The sequence below is a fragment of the Vipera ursinii genome (assembly GCF_947247035.1).
Source record: "Vipera ursinii genome assembly, chromosome: 4".
Classification (NCBI taxonomy): domain Eukaryota; kingdom Metazoa; phylum Chordata; class Lepidosauria; order Squamata; family Viperidae; genus Vipera; species Vipera ursinii.
In genome coordinates, this window is record NC_139514.1 from 107,910,017 (window position 1) to 107,935,161 (window position 25,145).

At 46.2% G+C, this 25,145-nt stretch overlaps 1 protein-coding gene across 3 annotated transcripts; it reads right to left on the reverse strand.

Moving 5' to 3' along the window:
- Positions 1-1,526: 1,526 nt before the first annotated feature.
- On the reverse strand, positions 1,527-25,071 carry UCHL3 (ubiquitin C-terminal hydrolase L3). Of its 3 annotated transcripts, XM_083362358.1 has the most exons (9): positions 24,973-25,071; positions 24,853-24,864; positions 24,543-24,671; positions 22,560-22,716; positions 21,452-21,537; positions 18,576-18,623; positions 6,230-6,305; positions 4,002-4,060; positions 1,527-1,729 (listed from the first exon to the last, which is right to left on the reverse strand). In XM_083362358.1, exons 1-9 carry the CDS (start codon positions 25,012-25,014, stop codon positions 1,646-1,648), a joined length of 693 nt encoding a protein of 230 aa, XP_083218484.1. In that variant the 5' UTR covers positions 25,015-25,071; the 3' UTR covers positions 1,527-1,645. The 3 variants fall into 3 exon arrangements, with proteins under 3 accessions (XP_083218484.1, XP_083218485.1, XP_083218483.1); XM_083362359.1 differs by lacking the exon at positions 24,853-24,864 and having other exon boundaries at positions 24,973-25,022; XM_083362357.1 differs by lacking the exons at positions 24,853-24,864; positions 24,973-25,071 and having other exon boundaries at positions 24,543-24,791.
- Positions 25,072-25,145: the final 74 nt, after the last annotated feature.

A 25,145-nucleotide genomic window follows, 5' to 3' on the forward strand; every position in this document is an offset into this window, starting at 1 on the left:
GGGGCCTCCTCCCGGCTGTCGGAGGCGTTCAGAAAGGCTGAACAAGAAAGACAAGGCTGACCCCAGGCCAGGTTTCTGGGCTAGCCCCACCTTCCTTCTTTCAAGTCTTTTGCAGTGGCCGGAGGAGGATGGAAGTCCTGCTGAGTGACCAAGTGACCAAGAGCCAAATACCTTGTTTTTCTTTTCCTGGGCTCTCCTCCCTGTGTAATTCACACACATTCCTGAAACTCTATTCCTTAGAGAATAGGAACATTAGAATAGGAACATTAGAGAAAAAGTGATGGCGAATTACATGCTGAGAACTTGGCACGCTGGCGAAGAACTGTGGGTTTCTTGGAGTCTGGAAGAGCGCTGAAAGATTGGCTCTGCTGGGTTGTACTCTCCCAGACCAGAACTAAGATTAAAATCCTGGCCTAAAGAACCTTTCCCCACCCTCCCCACCCTCCGCCTTAGAATTGGCTGTTTAGCCACAGCATTAAAAGGCTGCGTGTAATCCCGTTGAATTTACTTTTTAAAATCTAAGCTGCTGTTCTATATCCATTTTAAAATGAATTTCTTGCAAACTCCTACGGCATCCTAAAAAGAACACGCAGAGAAATAACCACATACACAGTGCTATCTTCTCTGAGTACACAACCGTTATCATTAGTAGCAGGCTGCCTCACAAGGGGCTCTGCTAAATAGCATTTTAGGTCGGTAGGCGCTCTCAGTAAATCATATAATTAAATTCACGATTCCCTACAAATGCCTTTGAAAACAAGCTGTAGTTTTCATATACTAAGCCGGCGTTTCTCAACCTTAGCCACTTTAAGACCAGTGGACTTCGATTCCCAGAATTCCCCAGCCAACATGGCGAATGTTAAGCCAGTGACTTAATAGCCAGCCTGTTTTCTCTCAACTTCATTTTGCAGTAGTCTTCTTCTCCCCCCACCCCCCGCCCCCCATCCTTTGCAGGGGTCTCCAAATTTGGCAACTTTTAAAACTTCTGGATTTCACCTCCCAGAATTCCCAGCTGAGGAATTCTGGGAATTGAAGTCCACAAGTCTTAAAATTGCCGAGTTTGGAGACCTCTGCTGTATTGTAACAGACAAGGAACTGAGGGGGTCCTTGGTGCTCCTTGATTGGTTGCTTTCTTGCCCGATGTTTCATTACCCAAACTAGGTAACATCATTAGTGCACTGATGATGTTACCTAGTTTGGGTAATGAAACGTCTGCAAGAAAACAACCAAACTCAAGAAGCACCAAGGACCCCTTATTTCAACCCTGATCTACAAATATTCTCCTTTACTGAGACAAGGAACAACACCCCCATAAGATCTGGAGCATTAATATGGGGCTAAAATAACATTCTTAGGGGTAGGTGGTCAGTTAGTTGAGCTGGGATGTCTTGTTGTGTTAACCTACACAGCTCCCCTCTTCCAATAAGCCAATTGCATGTGTTGTGCTAAAGTCAGGGCCTTCCTAACAGCTTCCCCCTGTAAATTCTCGTCATGTAAACGCGGACAAAAGGTCACAGGAAGCAATGAGTAATTTCAAATTTAATTCACATCAAAGTTATCAAAATTTGATCGTTGCTGATTTGTGGCTAAAACCTATTCTTTGTGACAGTACATTAGATGCCATTTCCCCTTACGTAACAGTGATTTAGGCCGCTGCTAAGGCAATTGCATTGAACCTCAATTCGTCTGGATCACGCTCCATGAATTTCTTGCAAACTCCTACGGCATCCTAAAAAGAACACACAAAGAGATAACCACATACACAATGCCATCTTCTCAGAGTACACAACCGTTATCATTGGTAGCAGGCTGCCTCATAAGGGGCTCTGCTAAATAGCATTTAGGTCCGTAGGCGCTCTCAGTAAATCATATAATTAAATTCACGATTCCTTACAAATGCCTTTGAAAACAAGCTGTAGTTTTCATATACTAAGCCAGCATTAGCCATTTAAGACCAGTGGACTTCAATTCCCAGAATTCCCCAGCCAACATGGCTGGCTGGGGAATTTTGGGAGTTGAAGTTCATCAGTCTTAAAGGTTGAAAAACATTGTACTGAACAATTCTGTTACTGTACTGAATTTTAAATCTGTTTGCCTCTCCCTATTTTTTTTCTTTTTTTGGAAGACAATGAAGAATCTATTTGCTTTTAAAAAATTAGCAGCTCTTCAAATTAGAAGCGTTGTGTCCGTACTTAAGGTTGTGTACAGGTAATCCTTGACTTGCATCCATTTGTTTAGTGACCGATCGAAGTTGCAAAGGCACTGAACAAAGGGACTTACGAACATTTTCCCCATTTATGACACTCCAGCATCCCCATGGTCACTTGATCAAAATTCAGACGCTTGGCAACTGACTCGTACTTATGACGGTTGCAGTTACCCGGGGTCATGCGATCCCCTTTTGCGACCTTCTGACAAGCAAACTCAACGGGGAAGCCAGGTTGACTTCACAACCATGTGACTTAACTTAAAAATTGCAGCGGTTCGCTCAGCGGCTGTGGCAAGGTGGTCGTAAAACTGAGCAAAACTCACTTCACAACTGTCTCACTTAGCAATGGAAATTTTGGGCGCAGCTGTGGTCGTCAGTCAAGGACTACCTTTATCTTTCTAGAGTGGGAGATTCAGTCTTCCTAATATGGAGGACAATGAGTCCCCGCTGCTTTGTTAAAGGAAACCCAATAATAATTGTTTAATGAAGAGAAGGACGAGGGGGGACATGATAGCAGTGTTCCAATATCTCAAGGATTGTACCCACAGAGAGGGCTCCGAGTGCCACCTCTGGCATGCGTGCCATAGGTTCTGCCAGCACTGCCCTATACCATTTCAGACAAATGGCTGTCCAGTTTCCTTTTAAAAACTTCCAATGTCCACAACTTCTGGAGGCAGGTTGTTCCACTGGTTAATTGTTCTCACTGTCAGGAAGTGTTTCCTTAGTTCTAGTTCTAAGAAGAAGGAGTCAAGCTATTCTCCAAAGTGCCGGAAGGCAGGACAAGAAGCAACGGATGGAAACTAACCAAGGAGAGAAGCAACCTAGAACTAAGGAGACACTTCCTGACAGTTCGAACAATTAACCAGTGGAGCAACCTGCCTCCAGAAGTTGTGAACATTGGAAGTTTTTAAGAGGAGACTGGACAACCCTTTGTCTGAAATGGTATAGGGCAGTGATGGCGAACCGATGGCACGCATGCCAGAAGCGGCACTCGGAGCCCTCTCTGTGGGCACATGTGCCGTTGCCCTAGCCCCGCCTCCCCCTATGGCTCCCTCCTCACCAGCAGCCCACCCGGAGGAGAGTCATCCCCAGGCACAGCCTGCCCGGAGCAGTCCAGCCAAGGACATGGCAGCCGGGCAGCAAGGACAAGACTCTGCCCTCATGCCCTGTCGCGCACAGATGATGCTCCGGGGCATGGGCAGAGGGCATGGCTGCCATGGCATTGTACGGCTGCCTGGGCAATCTGCAGTGGGCTGTAGAGGCGGTGGGTGGCCCTGTGGGTGGGCGGGGGCTGGGCAGAGCAGGGGTGGAGTGGGTGGGGCGTGGAGAGGAGGTGGGCCGGGGGAAGGAGAGTTTTTGGTCACTCAGTCTCTAAAAGATTCGCCATCACTGGTATAGGGTTTCCTGCCTGAGCAGGGGGATGGACTAGATGACCAAGGTCCTTTCCAAGTTTATTATTTTTGTTGTTATTATTATTATTGTTGTTGTTGATCGTCGCACAGTCAGCCAGATGTTCAGACTGGATTTGGCATTTTTGTCCACCTATCGAGTCCTTACTAAGGACCTGGGATAGGCAGATGTGGATGTTGGATGGTATTACAGATATCGTCGCAGGATGGAAGCAGTTCCTAGTAAGGTCGCCTTTTGCAATTGACTAATGGCGAATTTGTCAATGCCAACGGTGTTCAAGTGGTGCTCCAGTTGTTTTGGGACTGCACCCATCATCATCATCATCATCACCATCACCATTATTATTGTTATTATTATGTCGCAAGTGGTGGAGAACTCCTACCTCTAGAAAGGTGTCAACGTTGGACTGCCCGTGGTTTATCGGGAAAGGTTTGCGTCCATCTGTTGGGATGCAGAAAAGTAATTCTTCATTCCTCAGAAAAAAAGGGGCTCTACTTTCCCAGCTGCACGGCTCCCTCCCACTGATCCCGAACCAAAGATCTCATAAGGTCATGCCATCTGCCAATTGCCATCGCTCAAGGATGGAGGCCCGCTGGCACCTCTAAGCTCGCTGCCAACCCTGGACACTCAAGGTTGAACGTTATTAGATAGTCTTCTAATTCTTCCTTATCTTTATCTGCATTCCAAATACAGTGAATTCCAAAGTGCTGGAATTTCTCGGGCATCTTATCGGATGAGTGCCCGAAAAGTCCCGGGCTAATCTAGAGAAAAGAAGGACTAGGGGTGACGTGACAGCAGAATTCCAGTCTTGGAAGAGCTGCCACAATGACGAGGGGGTTAAACCTATTCTCCAAAGCACCAGAAGGCAAGGCAAGAAACAATGGATAAAAACTAATCAAGGAGAGGAGCAACCTGGAATTAAGGAGAAACTTCCTGACAGCGAGGACAATTAACCAGTGGAACAGCTTGCCTCCAGAAGTTGTAGGTACTTCATCACTGGAGATCTTTAAGAAGAGACTGAACAGCCACTTGTCTGCAATGGTATAGGGTCTCAGGGGGTTGGACTAGAAGACCTCCAGAGTCCCTTCCAGGTCTATTCTGATTAAGGATATCTCCAGGTCCAAGTCACCCTGAGGACCAGTGCCAGACATTTTATTTCCTTTAAAGCCCATCCTTTCCATGGGAGAAATCCAGAGATAGGCTGGGCTGTAACTGAACCTCGTAAAGGGATCTTTTGTGGCGTTGCTTTTTCCAACCCAACTTAATTTAGTGGCCAAGGATAGCAAGCCAGTTTTCCACCGCAGCAGAAGCACCTATTATGTCAAGTCAGACTGTCTCTGTTTTCAGGTCCTGCAAATCACTTAATGGGGTAACACTTTGCATATTTCTGTCAGAGAGGAGTCTGAAACCAGATTAAAAGGAGGCCACAAATGCTTAGTTCACTTACGTGGCTAACCTCCAAAAAGGAGGGGGCTACCCAACAGGCCATCCAGCTGAACACAGCCGTCTCGCGCCCCAACCCACCCCCCACCCCTTTCACTGACCAAGTGCCTCTGGATTCCTCTCCCAGTCTATTCTGGGAAATGGCATTTGAACCAGTCATCCCTAAATGCAAACTGCCCGCTTTCTATAGCACAGCTGAAGCTTCTTTGTGAACGCAGCCCCCCACCTCACACACACACACACACACACACACAGAGGAACCAAGAGCACCAGAAGGAATTTGTCTCTGGGGCAGAAGCTCCCACTGAACATGCAAACAGCTGGGTGTTGAGGAAAGCAAATTTGCTTTAGAAAGCCTTTCATTGGTTTCTTGAGACCTTCTCCCAGAAGGCAGGGAGGGACATGGTAGCCTGAGCCCATGATATGTGAGAGAGGCATTCTTCAACAGATCCTTACCGCCATAAGACCCACCCTGCCTTCCTCTCTCCCTAGGCAGGGGTAGGCAACCTCGGCTCTTTTATGACTCATGGACTTCAACTCCCAGAATTCCTGAGTCAGCTATGCTATGCTGACTCAAGAATTCTGGGAGTTGAAGTCCATGAGTCATAAAAGAGCCGAGATTGCCTACCGCTGACCTAGGGTCTTTCTTGGCACTGGATGGGAGGTGCTGGCCCCAGGAGGATTACTGTTCAAGTCCTTGAAGAAACCATCATCATAAGTGTGAAGACATTAATTAAAAACACCTAGATGCAAACATAAAAAAAAGCCTTCTTACAAGATCCATTCTGGTTCGACTCACTGGGACCCAAAGTTTGTTCCAAAGGGAACGTCTCTGCTCAAAAGCTTGGAAGAACAAACCTTTGACCCCAGTGACTCAGATTAGGATCTTGCAACATTACCCTGAGACATGAATATTTATGAATGTATCTTCCTGTTATGCGTTCCTCCTTTTTTTAAAAAGCTATTATTGATCACAGTTTATGCCTGCGGTTCTCAAGTGAGAAATACTGTTGCAACACTGGAAGAAAAACGAAGTCCTCTTGAAAACGGTCACTGCTTCTCCCTCGACAGGGCGAATTAAGGAATTAATGGCACTGAAGGAATGAATGAATGGCACTAAAGTCAGCCAGCACACATCATGGAGGGTCTTGGATCCAGTCTTCTTACCTAGTTCATAAAGAATGCCATCAACATTCACTAAAGCGATGAAATGAAGATCTACTTTCTCATCTATACTTGGTGCCTGCAAGAAAAGAGGATAAAATTTGTACACGTGATGAGCAGAAAACCTGTCTGTAGATTTGGAAAAGAAAGTAATTCTATTCAAAAACTCATTTCAACCCCAGAAAAACCTGGATCCCAGTTTTGGCATATCTGCTACTTCCATGTTGGGGTCATTCCCTCACTACTGGCACTTCGGGGACCCACAAAGAACACATTTTCCAGATGGCCTTTGGGAAAGATGTCATCCAGTGCATTGTCCCAACGGTGCTTTTTCTAAAGTCAGCTGGACTTTCTTTGTTTTTCCTTGAAGATGTTTCGCTTCTCCTCCATGTAACGTCTTCAGTTCTTGCATGAGAAGTGAAACACCTTCAAGGAAAAACAAATGAAGTCCAGCTGCCTTTTGAAAAAGCACCTTTGGCACAACCGTGACCTGGACGACTGAGAATCTCCATAGACATCCAGGACACGCTTGTTGATTACAGAAACTGCACTTTCAATATCAGGCGATGTGCTTTTTCTTCCTAACCTAGTTTTCATTTTTGCTCTCTGGCATTATTTCAGTGAATTGGAAGCCACCTGGAGTGGAATGAGGCTCTTTACAAATCTTGGTGTGTGTGTGTGTGTGTAAATGCATAGACAAAGGATTTCCCCCATATAATCAAGTTTCTGTCACCTCGTCTTGCACATGATTGATAAATGCCCACTATCCAACATCTCAAGGAGGACTGTGTGGTGCAAATTTATGCTACTCTACAGCCCACATACATGAAACTCAGGACTGGAGGTGAAGTTTATGAAGATTATTGCAACAAGTGTAGTGGGCAGGTCAGACACCCTGGAACTAGCAGCAGCGGGCAGCCCAAAAGAACATATAAAATCCCATTTGTGTCAGAGGCACTGTTTAAGGTTTAGTTGGTGACATCACAATTGCCTAGAAAATGCCTGTGGGGGCTCCTTTCATCTCCCCGTCAAGGAGCTGAAGTGAATGACAGGAGCTCGCCCGGCCCCGCAGCAGCATTCGGAACTCAAACGTGGGCTCGCTAACCTCCTGCCCAGCATCCTAACTATGTGAGCCACTGCACTCCAACATATAAAATAAAAATGAAGGAATAAATGAATAAGGGGCAATTTCCCATATCTTCATTCTTCCCTACCATATTATCTACCTACGTGCCGTCATTCCCTCTGCATTTGCTCTGCAAAGAAGTCCAACCAATGTTCTCAGAGATTTCGCTACTTGGGTAGACATCCTGACTCCCGCATCATAAGAACATAGGAAGTACATTAAGCAGCTGAACTATAGTAAAAGACTTCTTCCCAATTACTTGAAAGGGGGGGTGGGGGTGCGGGGAACAAGCCAAAGAATGAACAATCATCTTTGACTGGCAGAGAAACGAGGCTGCTGCTGCTGCTGGCGTTTGGAGAATGCCGAGAATAGTCCAGAATCCTGAAGTCACCTTTTGCATCACTCCTGAAAGACCTCGCTTGAAGAAGAGAAGGAGAGGAGATTGCTATGAAGCCCGGAGAAGCAACAGCTCAGGAAACCAAGTAGACCAGCTTGGAAGGTCTGGAAGTCAAGAAAAACACCAACCCGGGAGGGAGAAAGAAATCCAAGGAAGATGGAGCAGCCTGCATTCCCCGTGACTTCCTGGATTTTTTCAGCAGTGGCTTCCATGAAGCTCTGGAGATAGCAAAGCTGTACGGATCTGGGTTGAAGGAAAAGCAAACCCAGAGGAGGCTTCAAAGAGGTGGAGACATGTCCTGAGATGGGAAGGAGGAAGCCACAGCATTGCCCCCCACCCCTGAGCAGAGATGGAAGAGAAACCAGACTTACAGCTGGGGGGTCCCCCAGAGACGATAATGGGATGGTGGGCCGCCAACTCTGCAGGCAGACAGGAGGGCTTGTGGCCCCCTCTATGGGGCTGGTGGCTTTGGCACAGGCAACAGGGCTGGGTCTGATCAGGGTCAAGGAGGCTGAGCGATGCAAGGGTGAGGCCTTCATTTTGCAGTGGCTAAATTCAGGCTGGGTTGAGGAGGAGGAGGAGGAGAAGCCAGGCAAGGACTATACAAATATTGAAAAAAGACACACTTTACAGGTAGAGCTTGTGCCCGGCAATCTAGGCCAGTTCAGTGGCCCTCAACCAGTTGCCATTTAAACCCCGTGAAATGTTGTTTCTAAGCATGACAGGCATTTGTAGGCACGAGTGCCCCTTGGCGCTCTCTGAGCTTGGCTGTTTTCTTGCAGACGTTTCATTACCCAAACTAGGTCACATCACCAGTGCTAGAAGCAATGAGGTTTGCTCTCTGTTTATATATCCCAGTGGTTTGCCTTATCGGGATAGTACTGATGATGTTGCCTAGTTGGGTAACGAGACGTCTGCAAGAAAACAACCAAGCTCAGAGAGCGCAAAGGACTCCTCATTTCAAGCCTCGGCTACAAATATTCCCCTTTATTGACATCATTTATAGGCAACTGGTCAAAATTCATTTACTCATGTCCCAAACAAGAGCTTCCCAGGGAAAACTATGATGGACCTTCCTCCCACTTCCTGCTTCGATTTTCCCGCTTGCTGGCAATTTCTGACCGATTTTCTCTATTTCCCTCACACTGTCCTGCACTTTGCATTTGGGGGGGGGGTAATAAAAATAGCTGTCACCTTAACTTGCTCTTTTGGTCCAAGAGCACCCCAACCCAAGCATCTGCTGGAACCGCCAACTGCGGACAAGACGCCTGGTCAAGAGAACAGCTGAGTCTTCTTCTAAATCCAAGCTATGACTGGACAATGGTTTGAGAAGCCAGCTACACACACAGACACACACACACACACACACACACACACACACACACACACAACTCTGGCCCAGATGAGGGAAGAGGCATCACCTGGCTGTCACAGCCCAGGTGATGCCTTCTGGAGACCGACTTCCCTGGGGCCTGATGCTCGTGAACCTTCCCAGAAGCAGAAAAGCATGACGATGAAGGTTGTTTCACGAACATTTCCTTACCAAGCTAGGTAACGAACATATAACAAACATAGGGGACGTCAGTGTCCGTGTTCTTCTGTTTACATGGGCTTCAGGTGCGGGGGTGTCAAGTGAGGGTCTTATGATGGGTCAGGTGTGAGTCACCAGTGAGAATCTTGTGATGGGTCTTGTGATGAGGAGGTTGCATGAGGTCAGGGTCATTGGGAGGGGAACTGCTAGTTGGGGGGCTTGCATGGGTTGGTTGAGGTTTGGTGCCGTCTCAGTTGGCTGTGTGGTGGATTTGGATTCTGAGGGGTTCGTAGGTTGGTTTAGAGCAACGTGCCCGTTGACGGAATTGCTCGTGGGGTGCCCGGCTTCTTCAGTGAACTCCCGAGTGTGGTGGGTGGTAGTGTGGCTGATGATTTTAGGGTCGCTCCAATTGAACTGGTGTTGTTTGAGGTGCGTGTGATTTTCCCATCGGCCTGAAGGCACCCAGAAGGGCATCCGGGCACCCGTCTGGCTGCCGCGTGGCTTCCCCAGAGTGAAATTGCCAAGGCTGGGTGAAGCTCTGCCTTCCTCAGCCCTGGCCCAGACTGGCAGGGGGAAGGGCTTGACTTCCTCAATCACTCTTGTTTTTTTCCTTCTTCAGCAATTGTTGACTTCAAGAGTGCTTTTTCTGGACTGCTCGGCCATCGGGGAGGAAATGGCTTTTCCAGCAGGTGAACTTTGCTTTGAAAAACAAGACTTAGGAATGCGGCGAGGGAGAGATAAGCTCCCCCTCCCCCATAAAACTCGGACTGTCTGGACATGCAAGGAAAAGCGGAATCAGGCAAGCAGGGTCCCCCACGTCCCCTCGATGCGACCGGGGTTTTGGCTGCCATCTCAGCTGAAGGGAGTCGTGTCCCCTTTTTTTAACTACTTCCCAATTCTAGCAGGTTCTCTTGCGGACAGTCTGGTGGCAAACTGCTTTACAGTGGTAAGAAGATGACTCTGGGGCAGGGGTAGGCAACCTTGGCTCTTTTGTGACTCGTGGACTTCAACTCCCAGAATTCCTGAGCCAGCATGGGGGAACTATGGCCCCTTCATAACTTGTGGACTTCAACTCCCAGAATTCCTGAGCCAGCATGGGGGAACTATGGCCCCTTCGTGACTTGTGGACTTCAACTCCCAGAATTCCTGAGCCAGTATGGCGGAACTATGGCCCCTTCATAACTTGTGGACTTCAACTCCCAGAATTCCTGAGCCAGCATGGGGGAACTATGGCCCCTTCGTGACTTGTGGACTTCAACTCCCAGAATTCCTGAGCCAGCATGGGGGAACTATGGTCCCTTCGTGACTTGTGGACTTCAACTCCCAGAATTCCTGAGCCAGTATGGCGGAACTATGGCCCCTTCATAACTTGTGGACTTCAACTCCCAGAATTCCTGAGCCAACATAACTCAGCATGGAAACCTCTCCCTTTCCCCTCAGCATGGCTGGCTCAGGAATTCTGGGAGTTGAAGTCCACGAGTCATAAAAGAGCCGAGGTTGCCTACCCCTGCTCTAGGGGATGTTTAATGGCAAGGCAGCCATTTTGTACGTAGCTGATGCATAAACAATAAACAAAAATATTTATAATAAAATAGACCCCCAAAGCACATGCAGCCATACAAGTGTGCCATGAGGGAAAGGGAAAGGTGCTGTACAAGGAGTTCCCCCACCCACCCACAGAAGAAGAGAAATCTAAGCCAGTCTCTTTCATATCCCAGTACTAGCTGGGTAGATAATAGTCCTCACCTTTAACAGAGAGGCCTTCAACCTATGGAGGACTGATTCGGGTCGATTATGCAGATCGTGAATTTATTTACCGTGATATGCACAAGGATAATCAAAATGATGAATGTGTGACTACAATTTTGAATATAAACTGAAGGAAGGGCGTCCATTTGTACTTGGGACAAGCAGCGACTTTGTAACGGGCATAACTTTGGGCTGCTTTTACTACGAGCTCATGAAGAGAAATGCGATTCTGCTCCACGTCTACTCATTGGCTTCAAAGACAAAAGACAACACTTTTTTCTGATCAAATCTCACCAGAACTTTGATCACCTGAACCGTGGTTTTCATACTTGTGACTGTTGCAACATCCTCCTGGTCGCGTGACCAAAATCCAGACGCTTGCCGACTAACTCGTAGTTATGACGGTTGCAGTGTCCGGGGGTCACGTGATCCCCTTTTGTGACCTCCTGACAAGCAAAATCAAGGGGGGAGGGCCAGATTCACTTAACAACCGTGTTACTAGCTTAAGACCTGCACTGGTTCACTTAACGACTGTGGCAAGAAAGGTCTTGCAATAGGGCAAATCTCACTTAACCAAGGTCTTACTTGGCAGCGGAAATTTTGAGGTCAGTTCTGCTCGTAAGTCAAGGACTATCTTTAATTCACACTCTGGATCAGTTGATCCTTGCCCTTTTCCAAAATAGCCCCGATTATCAGCCAGTGGTGTGTAGATGCCAAGGTGTCAGAACCAGTTTGAACCCATCCTCAGCTATGCAGACTTACTGGGAGATTCTAGTTCTGTGCTCAGCCTATCCTCAACAGGTTATTATTTGTAGGGCTAAGTTGAAGCGAGAGGAATGGCACCTGTTTTGCCTGGAGTAAAGTAGGAGTAAAGGAAATCTTGTAATCAAGACATAAACCTGTTCTATTCTTCTCAACCTGAGAAACCTGATCTGGCTTCACCAGAGTTAACCACCTATGATGGTGGCCCCATTTCCAAATTTAATCCCTGTCATTAAACCATTGAAAAACCAGTCTTGAAGAAACCCAGAGAGGGCTACAAGTAGTCCTTGAATTACAGCCACAACTGAGCTCAAATTTGCTGTTGCTATGTGAAACAGTTGTTAAGTGAATTTTGCCCAATTTTAGTAATACCACTTATACTTTACAGCCCTCTAAGCGGTTTAAAGAGTCAGCACACGGCCCCCAAAAATCGGGTCCGCATTTTTACCGACCTTGGCAGGATGGAAGGTCGAGTTAACCTTGAGCCAAGGAGGATTGAACTCATGGCAGTGGGCAGAATTAGCCTGCAATATTGCATTCTAACCACTGGGCCACCAGAGCTCCTTACAACCTTTACTTTGTCACAGTTAAGTGTATCACTGCAGTTGTTCGATTACTAACATGTTTGTTAAATGAATCTGGCTTCCCCTATTGGCCGCTTGTCAAGACGGTCGTAAAAGGTGATCATACGACCCCGGGACGCTGCAACCGTCATAAATATGAGTCAGTTGCCAAGCGTCTGAATTTTGATCACGTGAGATCCTGCAAGGGTCGCAAGTGCGAAAAATCGTCATAAGTCATTTTTTTCACTGCCATTGTAACTTCAAATGGTCACTAAAATAATGGGTGTAAGTCAAGGATTATCTGTACTTTTGCCCCCACAGTAAACAACAATATTTTCTGCTATTTTCAGGCCCAGCCAGTTTGCCAAGGAGTGAGCCGTCCAGGCGGCAAATAAATTTAATAAATAAAATCAAATCCATTTATGGACACCTCCTACAAAAGTCTGTAAACTGAGCTCCGATTTCCACAGATTTAAAGGCCCTGGCCCAGCCCAGAGCTTTTTGCATTTTTGAATGTAGTGCTGTTATAATTGCACACATGATCCAAATCACACTTCTACAATTTAGGGAAGACGTTCCGTATTGGCAAAATACCATTTTAAAAGGCTCAGACACAGATCACATTTCAACACGAGAAACAGCCAACTGGCCATCTGCAAGATGATCTACGTTACCCCAAAGTTGGAATGCAGCCAGTTCCATTCAAAATAACCGAACTTTTTACACCTAGGCAGGAAAAACCAAAGGCACAAGTACAGATTAGGTGAAATCTGGCTCAAAAACAGTAACTGTGAGTGGGACCTTGGACAATCACTTAAACCTGAGCCAGCAGTGTGCGGCAGCAGCCAAAAAAGCGAATACAATCCTTGGTTGTGTAAACAGAGGCATAGAATCAAAAGCACGTGAAGTATTAGTACCGCTTTATAAAGCCTTAGTAAGACCACACCTGGAATTCTACATCCAGTTTTGGTCACCATATTTCAAAAAAGATGTTGAGACTTTGGAAACAGTGCAAAGAAGAGCAACTGATGATTAAGGGCCTGGAGACAAAAACATATGAAGAACGGTTACAGGAATTGAATATGGCCAGTCTAGAGAAAAGAAGGACTAGGGGTGACATGATAGCAGTATTCTAGTATTTGAGGACTGTCACAAAGAAGAAGGGGTCAACTTATTTACCAAAGCACCAGAGGGCAGGACAAGAAACAATGGATGAAAACTAATCAAGGAGAGAAGCAACCTGGAATTAAGGAAAAACTTCCTAACAGTAAGATCAATCAACCAGTGGAACAGCATGCCTACAGAGTGCTCCATCACTGGAGGTTTTTAAGAAAAGACTGGACAGTCACCTATCTGAAAGGATATAGGATCCCCTGATTGAACAGGGGGTTGGACTAGAAGACCTCCAAGGTCCCTTCCAGCTCTATTCTGGTTGAATTGATTGAAAAAATTCCAGAACTGGGAAGACGAAACGTCACTCATCCACGCTATTCCAATCCTGACTTCAAGGAGAGTGTCCTTGAGAAAGGAAAATACATGTCCTTTATGACTGAGGCTCAGCATCTTTAACATGCATTGCATGATCATACTAGGACAGCCATCATCTTGACCACACTGGGAGCATCCTCAGATTCTCTAGATGGCCCATGCTAGGAGAGACAGCACATTAATAGGGTACCTCTTATCAAATTATACCATGCTATTTAATTCTCTTCAAAAATAATCTTGTATAACGCAACATCCTCTGAACTTAGAAGTGTGAGACTTCGGGATAATATGATTGTGGCATTTTGAATAATTCTTTACACTATGAACAATTAGAGGTTCTGCTACAGAATGCAACTCAGGAAACTTGGATGGCCCCAGGAGCTGCTGATACAGTTCTACAAAGGAATTATTGAGTCTGTCCTTTGCACCTCTATCACTGCCTGGTTTGGCACTGCAACCAAACAAGATAAGACACAGACTTCAATGGTTAGAACCGCAGAAAAAACAATTGCAACCAGCCTGCTTTCCATGGAGGACCTGTATACTGCACAAATGAGAGAGAAGGCTGAGAAAATATCTATAGACCCCCTCATATCCTGGACTTAAACCGTTTCAACTTCTTCCCTCAAGACGATGCTATAGGGCTGTGGTGGTGAACCTATGGCCCGTGTGCCACACGTGGCACGCAGAGTCCTCTCTGTGGGCATGCGCACCATCGCCCCAGTCCTAGGCCTTCAGCTGGGTTTTATAAAACCTTTTTGCTTTAGGCCTCCACCGCCGTGTGCAAAAAAAAAAAGTTCAATCAATCAATCAATCAATTTCAACTTCTCTCGGGGGAAAAAAGGTCTTGCAAAGTTGGAATTGATTGATTGAACTTTTTCGTTCCACCCAGTCCGCCGTTACCACCACAGCCATGCTCACCCAATGGGCCATGCCCATCCAATTGGCCACGCCCACCCAATGGGCCACACCCACCCAGCACCCAATGATACATAAGTGGGTTTTGGGTTGCAGTTTGGGCACTCGGTCTCTAAAAGTTTTGCCATCACTGCTATAGGGCATTGCATGCCAAAACAACTAGACACAAGGACAGCTTTGTTCCCCCATGCCATCACTCTGCTAAACAACTAATTTCCACAACATTGTCAAACTACCTAGTAAGGCTGTACTACTACTATTCTTCTCATCTTTCCTATTACCTATCTCCTTATCTTCTTATGACTATAACTTTGTTGCTTGTATCTTACCGTTTATATTAATTGCTTTATTTAGTAGCCTAGTATGATTTATGGTGTTTGCTTATTTACTATCCTATGACTATCACTAATTGTTGTCTCTTACGATTTATGATGAATGTATTTTTGTGAATGATTACGATTTATCGCTTGTTGCTTGTTATGTCCACTGAGAACTTATGTACCGGAGACAAATTCCTTGTGTGTCCAATCATACTTGGCCAATAAAGAATTCTATTCTATTCTAAAACAATGCCTCTTTGCCAAACCAATAAAAAAATTTTTTTGAGTCTTTTGCATTCTGCAACCTGGTCAGTGAAAAAAAATCCATATTTGTTTCCCTTTTGCAGGAAGGCAGTTAAAAAGAAAATAAACATATCCATTCCAAATGTATCTTGAAGAGATCTTGGTTTCAGACAGGAAATAGCTCAGAGACTGGAATTTTTTTGAGACTCCATCCCTTCCTTTTTAGTAAGCTTTGCCCTACAGACTCTTTGAAAAAGACCCACTTTCTATTTTTGGAAGCTGCCAAAGACCTCAATACTTGAACACTCAAGCAACAGCATCTTTAAATTACTTGATTTTTTTTATAAAAAAAATGCATGCAGGAAGCAAACACAAGCAGGATATATTTCTTTTTCAGATTTAGCCCAGAGGTTCACCTACATTATTCTGAGTAGATTTTACTGATTAAAGGTTGTAAAACGTTTAAAAAGCAGTTGCCCAAGCAACTAAATAACAAAACAAATAAATAACATAAAAGTGGTAAATAAAAATAAATAAATATCAGAAACAGGAAGAAAAAAACATTCTCAAAGAAGCAAAAATGATGCCCTAAAAATTCCCAGGATATTAACAAACTTCAAAAGCTTTTTGTTCCACCAGCTCATCCTAGTTCTTTTGTGTTATTGCTCAATCAATAAATTATAAGGGCCAAAAAAAAGTATGGTACTTAAAACCATCTGTTTTACAGGACTTTTATATTCTACACTCATTGGTTTTTAAATCAACCTTTGTGCTCTACTTTCAGATGTGGCATTTGAGGTGATCATGTCTTTTAAGCTATAAGTAAGATGAGCAAAGGGAGGCGGTGGCTCAGTGGGTTAGGACGCTGAGCTTGTCGATCAGAATGTCGGCAGTTTGGCGGGTCGAATCCCGAGTGCCGCGTAGCAGAGCGAGCGCCTGTTACTCGTCCCAGCTTCTGCCAACCTAGCAGTTCGAAAGCACGTAAAAATGCAAGTAGAAAAATAGGGACCACGACGGTGGGAAGGTAACAGCGTTCCGTGAGCCTTTGGCGTCTAGTCATGCCGGCCACATGACCACGGAGACGTCCTTGGACAAGCGCTGGCTCTTCGGCTTTGAAACAGAGATGAGCACCGGCCCCTAGAGTCGGAAACGACTAGCACGCATGTGCGGGGGAACCTTTACCTTTACCTTAAGATGAGCATATAGTGGACCATACATGAATGGCAGTGAAAGTTGGACCATAAGAAAGGCTGAGCGCCAAAGAATTGAGGCCTTTGAGCTATGGTGCTGGAGAAGACTCCTGCGAGTCCCTTGGACTGCAAGGCGATCAAACCAGTCAGTCCTAGAGGAGATCAACTCTGACTGCTCTTTAGAAGGCCATATCCTGAAGCTAAAACTCAAATACTTTGGCCACCTAATGAGAAGGAAGGACTCACTGGAGAAGAGCCTAATGCTGGGAAAGGTTGAGGGCAAGAGAAGAAGGGGACGACAAAGAATGAGGTGGCTGGATGGAGTCACTGAAGCAGTAGGCGTGAGCCTAAATGGACTCCAGAAGATGGTAGAGGACAGGAAGGCCTGGAGGAACGTTGTCCACAGGGTCGCGATGGGTCGGACACGACTTCGCAGCTAACAACAACAACATGAATGGCTGATCATTCTGTTAGAAAAAAAACTCAGGGTATGAACTGGGGCCAGAACTACAAATATTGGTCAGGCTACAGGCTACAGTTTTATAAGCACTCCCGTCAAAAAGCTGCATTCTTGCAAGTTCTGCATAGTTGCTTCCCAGGTCTTTTTATCTGCAAGCACAAGAACAGCCATTTTGCCAGAAGAAAAATGAAGTAAAACAATTGGAGAAACAGTCACATAAGACCTACAAATAATGGGATGCTGAAATATATCTTTCCCAAATACTTAGTACAGCTGCACAGTTTTACTCTAGAGGCCTATTACGGGGAAAAAAATGGTGACAATGTCTTTGGGTCCTGGCTTAAAGATGACCGAGAGCTTTCTAGATTAATTAAAGCTTAATTAAAGAATTAAAAGCTGGCTGAAAGTCTTATAGAAGCCAAGTGGAGTCCGAGCTTAAAAGGAGACACGGAAAGAAGCCAGTTTCAAAGCAAAAGAAGCACGGTTAATGCTAACAATGTTGCCAGCTATAATTCCTCCTTGCAGGAATATGCTGAATTCCCTCCCTCCTGCAAAGTCATGTAGATGCTGGTCACAGTGGTCAGTCAGCGGAGACTTCTCATCTCGGGTACAGTGGGACTGGTCAGCAAAAAACTAGTCATACTTCTGCCTCTTTCGCACTATCCCAACAACTCTCTTCCATCTTCTTGGTTGGCATGGGCCAGGGGTAGGCAACCTTGGCTCTTTTGTGACTCGTGGACTTCAACTCCCAGAATTCCTGACCCAGCACAACTCAGCATGGAAACCTCTTCCTGTCCCCTCAGCATGGCTGGCTCAGGAATTCTGGGAGTTGAAGTCCACGAGTCATAAAAGAGCCAAGGTTGCCTACCCCTGGCATAGGCCAAAGGGTGAGACCTACAGGGCTAATACAGCTGAAGGACAGAATTAGCCTAGCAGTTTCTCCTTCCTTGGGCAGGAACATCTCAAAGGGCCACAGGCAAGCCCAGATGAAGCCAGCATCCAAGGTAGAATCAAAAGTGGTTTTTATTTTGAAAAAGCAACTGGACCTTTTTTTTTCTTTTTGAGGAAGAAGATGTTTTGCTTCCTATCCTGGAAGGTTCATGCTTTCTTCTTCTGGAAAAAAAATCAGTCCAGTTGCCTTTTCAAAATAAAAACCACTTTTGATACAACTATGCCCCGGATGACTGAGAATCTTCATAGAAATAAAAGGTGGAATTTTCACTAAGCCCAATTCAAAGAGTCTCTTTAAAGGCCTCGTGCAAATCCTTGCCTTGGGTCATACCAGCTTTATTTAAAAAAAACACCAATGCAACTCAGAAACTGCATCAGGAATGGAATGGAATGGAATAGAATAGAATAGAATAGAATAGAATAGAATAGAATAGAATAGAATAGAATAGAATAGAATAGAATAGAAGCTGGATGGGACCTTGGAGTTCTTCTAGTCCAGCCCCCCTGCTCAACTGAATGAAACCAAGTGCTGTTCTAGAACTTTCTTCCATCCCACTCACTCCCTTTCAGGACCACGGCAGGATAAGAGTCACTGTGTGTTCTTAAAAACCATATCAAAAGCTTTACTCAGGGAATAATTGAATTGTGTACCTCAGTCTGGCCTTCATGGGCACTGGATTCGTGCGTCACACGGATGGCCTGAAATTTCAAAACAGACCATTAGCTTGTGGTCGGGGAACAACCCGATTCAAAAGGCCATCAGCCCCCAACCCAATCATCTGACAGAAAACCAATTTGCCAAACACCAGTTTGTTAAGTGAGAAGAATTCTGCTTAAAGCACCAGAAACGCTGCAAATTCGTCTCCCAAAGCAGCCCCAGGATTTAACGACCGGAAAGAGGCGTACATCTCCCGAAACTAACCGCCCTTTCCGACAAACGCAAGCCCAGCTAGGGCTGGAATTCCTCCTGGGAAAAAGGCCTCTTCCGCAGCCTCCCTCTGGGCTCAACACAGAAGCCTCTCTGCAGTCAAGATAAATAATGGCCATCTCTTGTTCTCATATGTTGCGCAAAGCCAGGACAGGGAGTTTCTCTTTTGAGTGGGTTGTGCCAGCTCAAAAATGGAGTTGAGCAACCATGACAAACAGGTTCTGGCAGGTCCTCAGCCTCTGCTGGAAGATAAGCTTTGACTGGAGACCGAAATGACCGAATCATGGGCGGCAAATAAATTTAATAAATAAATCTCTTGGCCAGCCACCCTAAAAAAGGCAGCATTCTTCCAAAGCTGATGGATAGGTCGGCTTACAAGCTGCTCTGAACCAGGACTCAGGAACAGATAGTCCTTGACTTACGGCCCAAAATTTCTGTTGTTGAGACATTTGTTAAGTGAGTTTTGCCCCATGTTTACGACCTTTCGTGTCACGGTTGTTAATGGAAACACTGCAGTTGTTAAGCTAGTAACACGGTTGTAAAGCGAATCTGACTTTCCCCATTGACTTTGCCGGTTAGAAGTTTGCAAAAGTTGATCACATGACCCTGGGCCAGTGCAAGCGTCATAAACATGAGTCAGTTGCCAGGCATCTGAATTTTGATCATGTGACCTTGGGGATGCTGCCAAGATCATAACTATGAAAAACGGCCATAAGTCACTTTTTTCAGTGATTTGAACGGTCACTAAATGAAGCGTTGTAAGTCAAGGACTAGCTGTATAGTGACTGACAATCAAGGTAATACTATCTGAATTTTAGATAAGCCCAATGAGATTAGATAATCTTTGTCATCATTTTTTTTCCCCTGTGGGCACAACAGCACGCATTAAAAATGAAATTTAGTTGCTGGCTCTCAAGTGTACACATACATTTAAAAACATACTCTATGCAACACAGGTATAGACCTACACCCTTACATACAAGTAACATATAAATATTAATCACTGTCCATCTTGAATACGTAACGGAAGGAGGAAGCTTGAGAGTTCACAAAGTTAATGCTGTATGGAATGAAATTGTGGCTGAATCTGGATGTTCTGCTTCGGATACCACGGAGCCCCCTCCCAGAAGGTAGCAAGTGAACCATTGTTGGATTTGTGAACAATTTTGTGGCTTGTGATGGATAACTCATGCCTTTACCAAAAAAAAAAAAAAAAAGGAAACGGGTATTCCTCTAAATATTGAACATCTTAGCCTTAGGCCTTTACGACAGTCTCCTTGGCAAGATACAGGCAGTCCTCGACTTACGACAATTGAGCCCAAAATTTCTGTTGCTAAGTGAAACATTTGTTAACCAAGCTTGCCCCATTTTACGATTTTTCTTGCCGCAGTTTTTAAGTGAATGACTAAAGGTAAAAGGTAAAGGTTTCCCTGCACATGCGTGCTAGTCGTTTACAACTCTAGGGGCCGGTGCTCATCTCCGTTTCAAAGCCGAAGAGCCAGCGCTTGTCCGAGGACGTCTCCGTGGTCATGTGGCCGGCATGACTAGATGCCAAAGGTGCACGGTACGCTGTTACCTTCCCACCGTAGTGGTCCCTATTTTTCTACTTGCATTTTTACGTGCTTTCGAACTGCTAGGTTGGCAGAAGCTGGGACGAGTAACAGGCGCTCAGTCTGTTACGCGGCACTCGGGATTCGACCAGCCAAACTGCCGACCTTCTGATCAACAACCTCAGTGTCCTAACCCACTGAGCCACCGCGTCCCTCAAGTGAATGACTGCAGTTGTTAAATTAGTCAAACTGCTATTCGGTGAATCTGGCCTCCTTACTGACTTTGCTTCTTAGGAGGTTGCAAAAGTCGATCACGTGACCCCGGGACACACACCAACCGTCATAAATATGTGTCCATTGTCAAGCATCTGAGTTTTGATCACACGGCCCTGGGGATGCTACATTGGTCGTTTCAGTGTGAAAACTGGTCCACAAGTCACTTTTTTCAGCGACGTTGTAACTGTGAACGGTCACTGAATGAACAATTGTAAGTCGAGGACTTTCTGCATTGCATGGTATCATGTCAAGCAGCAAAACGTCCCTGTAAAAAGCCCTTTGCTTTTTCATGCAACTGTGAAGCTCCACCGGCAAAGAATTCTTATAGTTTGAAAGTTCAGTTTGAGAAGACTAATACTGTAGCGATGTTACTATAATTGTGGCTGGGATTGCCTATCGGCCTATCCCATTTATTTTATTTTTTTTAATTTTAATTCCATTTATATCCCGCCCTTCTCCGAAGACTCAGGGCGGCTTACAAGCTTAGCAGTAGCCTTCATTCTATGTATATGCCTGCTTATTAGGGCTTTCGCCCCACCCCCCCAAGCGGCATTATTACAAAGTCAGCTTAATTGCCCCCAACAATCTGGGTCCTCATTTTACCTACCTCGGAAGGATGGAAGGCTGAGTCAACCTTGAGCCTGGTGGGACTCGAACCTGCACTAATTGCAGGCAGCTGGTGTTACTTAAGGAGGCATTAGCCCACTGCTCCACCAAGGACTATTGTCTGCAATAGAAGACAGATTGCCCTCCAAGTATACATCATCACTCACTTCATAAGTTTCTAGGTATTTGGCTCTTTGTTCGGGACTCAATGGTACCGACTCATCCAGGAATTTCTTCAGTGAAGAATCTTTTTCTAAAAGAGGCAGCATTAATACAAAGAAAAGAGAATTAACATTAAAAGGTACGGGTTGAACATTGACACACAACACTTTCCAATGCTTCTTTTTACACTGCAGGTAAAATGATACTGAAAAAAAACACTCATGTAACACTAGAAATCCAAAAGTTTCTAGAGATTTTCTAAGCTTATCAGCTTGACAAACAGAACACAAACACCGGGAGACATGTCTACGGAATGTATACCAGAATGAATAAGCTACTTTTCGTTAAAGTGGAAAATTACAAAACTGGGTCTCGCTAATTTTGGCTATCTCATGAGGGGGCAATTCACTGAAGAAAGCAATTCTGGAAGAGTTAGCGATACAAGGAAAACAGGACGCCAAAGAACATGGCGGCTGGACACCATCAAAGCTGACACCAGCCAGAGAACTTAGAAACTCAAAGAAGCAGTGCAAGCTGGGAATATGTGGCCCACACAACCGCCAAGAGTCGGACATGATTGAATGAATATCATCATCATCATCAAAATGGTTAAGACAGCGTGTTCTGGCTAGTATAAAGTCCTCAACTTACGACCACAATTGAGCCCAAAACATCTCTTGCTAAGTGAGACATTTGTTAAGTGAGTTTTGCCTCATTTTACGGCCTTTCTTGCCACAGTTGTTAAGGGAATCACTGCAGTTGTTAAGTTAGTAACCTGGCTGTTAAGTGGAACGGGCTTCCCCGTTGACGTTGCTTGTCAGAAGGTCGCAAAAGGTGGCACTGCGACCGCCATAAATGTGAGTCGGTTGCCAAGCATCAGAATTTTGATCACATGACCACGGGGATGCCGCAACGGTTGTACATGTGGAAAAAAAGGCCATAAGTCACTTTTTTCACTGCTGTCGTACCTTTGAATGGTCACTAAATAAACTGCTGAAAGTCGAGGACTGTGTGTATAGGCTGTGCCCTGTAAATTTTTTCCCCTGGGTCGTAAAAGTTGCCACCCATCTTCCCAACCATTGAAGAGTAACCTGGGAGAAGGGAAAGCTTTACCAAAGTCAATTTTATCCCTGTTGTTTGCAATGGCATGAATGAGGCCGATGGTTCCGCAGGCGTTGCTGATGGTCTGCTTCATGAAATAGACACCCGGTTTGACTTCTTGTCCTTTAGCTTTGATCATCTCTTCCTCTTTTATCCGGAATGTTTCATACTAGGCAGCAAGGAAGAAGAAAAAAAAAGAGACCTCTCTTTTTTTCAAAATCCCCTTTTCAAAGCATCCATTTTGGAAAAAAAACAAACAGCGCTCGTCAAAGAAAGAAAAGGCATTCAGAAACCTGAGGGGAAAAAAGTTTGTTCTAAGACATTTAACCACTAGAATGTGGCCGTCTAATGGTGAAGACGCTCGCCTCCCACTCGGAAGGTTGAGAGTTCAATCCCAGGTAGAGCGAGGGCACAAAAAAAAAAAAATATCTGCTGCAGACTCTGCCTGGCTTCAGGAAGGGCATCTTGCCAGTAAACGCTCAGTTCCATCCAATCTACCCCGAATTAAGGGATTACAGGGTTGTAAAAAGGAATGTTTGCTTTTTTAAAAAAATTATCAACTGGAAGGTTTTGCAGGCCTTGCAATGCCCTAAACCAGGGGTAGGCAACCTCGGCTCTTTTATGACTCATGGACTTCAACTCCCAGAATTCCTGAGTCAGCTATGCTACCCCTGCCCTAAATGCACAGCAAGTGCATATTTCTCCCACCTTCCTTGTCTCGTGTGACCTTGCTAGAAAAACTATCGTTTTACTTTCCAGAGAGCTAGAAAACTGGGCCATTTTCAACAATTCTGTTTCTATGGAGGGCTGTGGGCCATGAACATTTGCCTTTCCCTCTGCTTAGCAGTCTTTAAAGCCACTTTTCTGCCCTTTACCCAGAACATTGGAGAGGACAGCGGAGGACGGATATCCCTGGGCGGTATCGCTTTGAAGATGCTGAAAAGGCTTTGAAGAAAGAAGATTTAAAGAGGGGTGTGTGTGTGGGGGGGGGGGGGGGAAATGCTCCTTTATTTTACACACAGGGTGTCCTGCAGACCAGAAAGTCTCAAAACTCCAAATACAGGCAGTTCTTGACCTACGATCACCTTTTAGCCTAAAACTTCGGCTGTTAAGCGGGACAGTCGTTCGGTGACTTTTGCCCCATTTTACGCCCTTTCTTACCACAGTTGAATCACTGCAGCTGTTAGGTTGTAACACGGTTGGGAAGTGAATCTGGTTCTCCCCATTGACTTTGCTTGTCCAGAAAGTCGCAAAAGGGGGATTTCGTGACCCCCGGGACATTGCGACCGTCATAAATACGAGTCAGTTGGTGAGCGTCTGACTTTCGGTCACGTGACCGAGCGACACTGCAACAGTCGTGTGAGAAATGGTCGTACGTCTTTCCAGTGCCGTTTCAACTTCAAATGGTCGCTAAATGAATAGTTGTAAGTCGAGGACTACAGTACCTGGTAGTATGTGGACTTCTCCACCCTCCAGAGGCAGCTGGGCTACAACTACAACTCCCAGAAAGCCCTGCAGGTTGGAAGCTGGAGAGGAACCCCAGGTGGGTAGGGACCTGGCGGGCTGGCTGGCTATGCCGGAGGGATCAGGAGTCCTCCGGATCTCCTGCTTGAGCAGAGGGTTGGACTAGATCAGTGTTTCCCAACCTTGGCAGCTGGAAGATGTCTGGACTTCAACTCCCATAATTCCTCAGTCAGCTTTACTCAGACATCTTCCATCTGTAAAGGTTGAAAAATGCTGGACTAGATGACCTCCCATGATGCCTTCCAGCTCTAGTCTGAATCTATTGCAGGGGTCTTCAAACTCGGCCCTTTTATGACTTGTGGACTTCAACTCCCAGAATTCCTCAGCCAGGCATGCTGGCTGAGGAATTCTGGAAGTTGAAGTCCACAAGTCATAAAAGGGCCAAGTTTGAAGACCCCTGATCTATTGCACTGAGACCTTCTTTCGAAGGGGCAGCCCCTTCGGCGGGGAAAGAGCCCCGGCTCCACCTACCTTCTCGGTGACCGGGAAAAGCAGCATCAGGGCGCAGACGGGCCGGGGCACCATGCCGAGCAGCTCCGGCTCGGACCCATAGACGTCCACGAACTGCCAGCTGGGGTGGATGCCCAGTTGCCGGAGGAACTGGCGGGAGACAGACGGACGGACGGACGGGTAGACGGGCTGTTCGCCCACCGCCTCCCTCCTCTTCCTCGCTTCCCTCCCACCCACCCACCACCACCACCACATCCCCGGGAGACCCTCCCCGACCCGAGGGGGGGGATGCGGACCGTCCAGGGGCGCCGTGCGCGGCGCAGCAGCTCACCTGGTTCGTTACCTGCAAGTCAGAAAGGGCGGGAAGGAGGGGGGAAAAGAAGGTCACTCCGGGACCGGACACAGGCGACCCTTCCTTCCCTCCCGCCCGGCCGCCCGCCCACCCACCCACCTCGGGGTTCGCCTCCAGCGGCAGCCAGCGCTGAACCTCCATGGCAGGCCGGCTTCTTGCCTGGGTCTCGCTCCGCCCCGGCCGTACCAAGGCTGGAGGGAGGCGGCGTCTGCTTCCCCCTCTCCCCCCCCCCATCCCCGCGTGGGCTCGTCCAAGCCGCGGGGAGGCGGGGC